Raw genomic sequence first — 2,241 nt, 5'->3', positions numbered from 1 at the left:
CCACCCCCGCACCCATACCCAGGATCTGGGGGCGCTGAACCCACAGGGGAACCGCCTCCTCCCCCCAAAGCACTCACCGGTGCTGTGCCTCTTGCGGCTGCGCCCCAGCCACAGCCCCACGTGTTCATCGTCCAGCAGTGAGAAGGCCAGGACGATGGTGAGCAGGTTGAAGAAGTTGTAGTTGCCCGTGAGGATGATCAGCACCTGCAGCAAGACCTGCAGGGACACTGGGAGCTCAGAGCCAGCCTGGCCCCCTCCCACCCAGACCCTGCAGGGTAGGAGCTCTGCATGGTACCGACTGCTGCACGGCCTCCCAGCCCCATTCAATCTCTGCTGCTCAGATGCACATGGCAGCAGCAGGACCCTCCTCCTGCTGGCACCAGGGACCACAAGGCCAGGACTGTAGTGCAGGGAGATGCCCGGGGCTGGACCGTGAGGGACAGGCCTGCTTTGCCGTGGCTCCGAGCCTCTGGCTGTGGGTGTCGATGACAGCAGGACCCTGCTTTTGCCCTCAGACCCTCAGGCATCAGTTTGCCCCCTGCAGCAAGGCTGGGACCCACACAGCCCATGGGGCAGGCACAGGGCCCTGGAGCCCCCAGGCCCAGCTGGACCACGCACCTGGCAGTAGAAGGCGAAGAGGCGGAGGCGGCGGATGGGCGCGAAGAAGAGGGGCGGCACCGCGATCTCGATGACGTAGGTGGCCACGACACTGAGCTTCTGGAACCAGATGGGCAGCTGGTGGGCATACCAGGCAGCCGGTGTGGGGATGCACTGCGTCTCGTAGTGGTAGGTCAGGGCTGCGGGCACACAGCAGGCCCCCGGGGCAGGTGGTCAGAGCGGGGCAGGTGCCTGGCACGGAGGGTAGCAAGAGGGTCTGGAGCAGGAGGGGGCAGGGCTGGGCAGGGGACAGGGTGTGGGGGCAGACAGAGGGACACCACCCGCAGACCAGGCCATAGAATTGGAGTCCTGGAGTAACGGGGCTGGCAGGGAGCTGCGAGGTCGCATCCCATCCAAGCCCTGCCTGAGACAGGATCAGCCCCGTCCAAACCAGCCCAGACTTTACTGTGCGAGGCGTTGGAGCTACACGACACAGCCGTCCCCGACAGCCCCAGGCATCGCCCCTGCCATACAAGGGGGCCACCAACATCCTGCTGCTGCCAGGGGGGTCATGGATGTTGCAGAGATCCCAGGCCGAGGCCATGCCCCCACTACAGAGGAAGGCAAAACCCTGGAGGGGCAGCATGGCCCAGTGGGCGCAGGGGACTGGGACTCTGCTACCAGCACCAGGGCCTGCCCGGCTGGCCCCGGAGGGGAAAGCGGGGCCCTCACCTGTGAGCCCCCACCAGGTGGGGCAGCGGCTGGTCAGCTTCACCACGCCCGAGGCGAACATGAGCCGGAAGAGCAGCCAGCGCATCAGCCAGAACGGGAGCCCGTCGTGGGGGCGCCAGGCCGTGCTGCGCCACTTCAGCAGGTGCAGCGGAGCCACCAGCACGGCCAGGAAGCCCGTCTCCAGGAGCAGGCTGTCCCTGCGGGGAGAGGCACGGACGTCCCCAGGGGTCAAACCTAGGGGGCTTCGGCCGGAGGAGACGCAATATCCAGCGCCTGCCGGAGATGCCGGCCCCGGAGGAGCCGACGAGGGCACGTCCCGGTGGAAGGGCAGTCACAAAGGGCTGTCCCCCACAAGTGGGCACTCAGGCCTCAGTGGGGGCAGGACCCAGGACCCTGCACAGAGCTGCTGGGATGGGAGCCGTCTTCCTCACTGCTTCTGGAGTCCGTGTCCCCACCCCCACCCCTGAAGCCCCTGTGCCAGAGCCCCAAATGCCTCCATCATTGCAACCATGATGCAGCCCTGACCTTGCTCACGGAGCCGCGGGAGGCCATGACAGCCACGTCCCGGCTCCCGCGTCACATCTCCACAGGCTTAGGCCACGTGTAGGATGAGACGCGTCATTCCCCTCCCTTCTCCTCCCCGCCTGGGGGGGGGGCAGCGCGTTGCTGAGATCAGGGGGCTGCTTGGATCAGGACAACACCAGCTTTGCTCCGAACTCTGGGCAGCGAGGGTGCCACGCAGGCCCAAGGCCCAGCTCCCACATGTGCACACGCACATGCACGCGTGTGGACAGGCCAGCATGGGCAGGCACTTACCACTGGAAGTACAGGAACACCTGCCCCACCTGCGGAGAGAGGGAGAGGGCTGGGGTGAGAGGGCACGGAGAAAGGGAGGCAGCGACTTCCGGCCCC

The 2,241-nt window shown here is 66.7% G+C and overlaps 1 protein-coding gene across 1 annotated transcript in view; it reads right to left on the bottom strand.

The window, feature by feature from the left end:
- Positions 1-2,241, bottom strand: part of LMF2 (lipase maturation factor 2) — a gene marked incomplete at its 3' end in the record, with an annotated part of 28,176 nt that overhangs the window by 19,111 nt on the left and 6,824 nt on the right. The window contains exons 3-5 of the mRNA XM_019509344.1: positions 1,330-1,526; positions 619-797; positions 78-216 (exon numbers count right to left, since the gene is read on the bottom strand). Coding sequence (XP_019364889.1) covers positions 78-216; positions 619-797; positions 1,330-1,526 — 515 coding nt within the window. The remainder of the gene's footprint in view (positions 1-77; positions 217-618; positions 798-1,329; positions 1,527-2,241) is intronic.

Source organism: Gavialis gangeticus, unplaced genomic scaffold (assembly GCF_001723915.1).
Source record: "Gavialis gangeticus isolate Ggan-Ray unplaced genomic scaffold, GavGan_comp1, whole genome shotgun sequence".
NCBI lineage: Eukaryota > Metazoa > Chordata > Crocodylia > Gavialidae > Gavialis > Gavialis gangeticus.
Note: the sequence above shows the minus strand (reverse complement) of the source record. Positions and strands in the feature narration are given on the sequence as shown.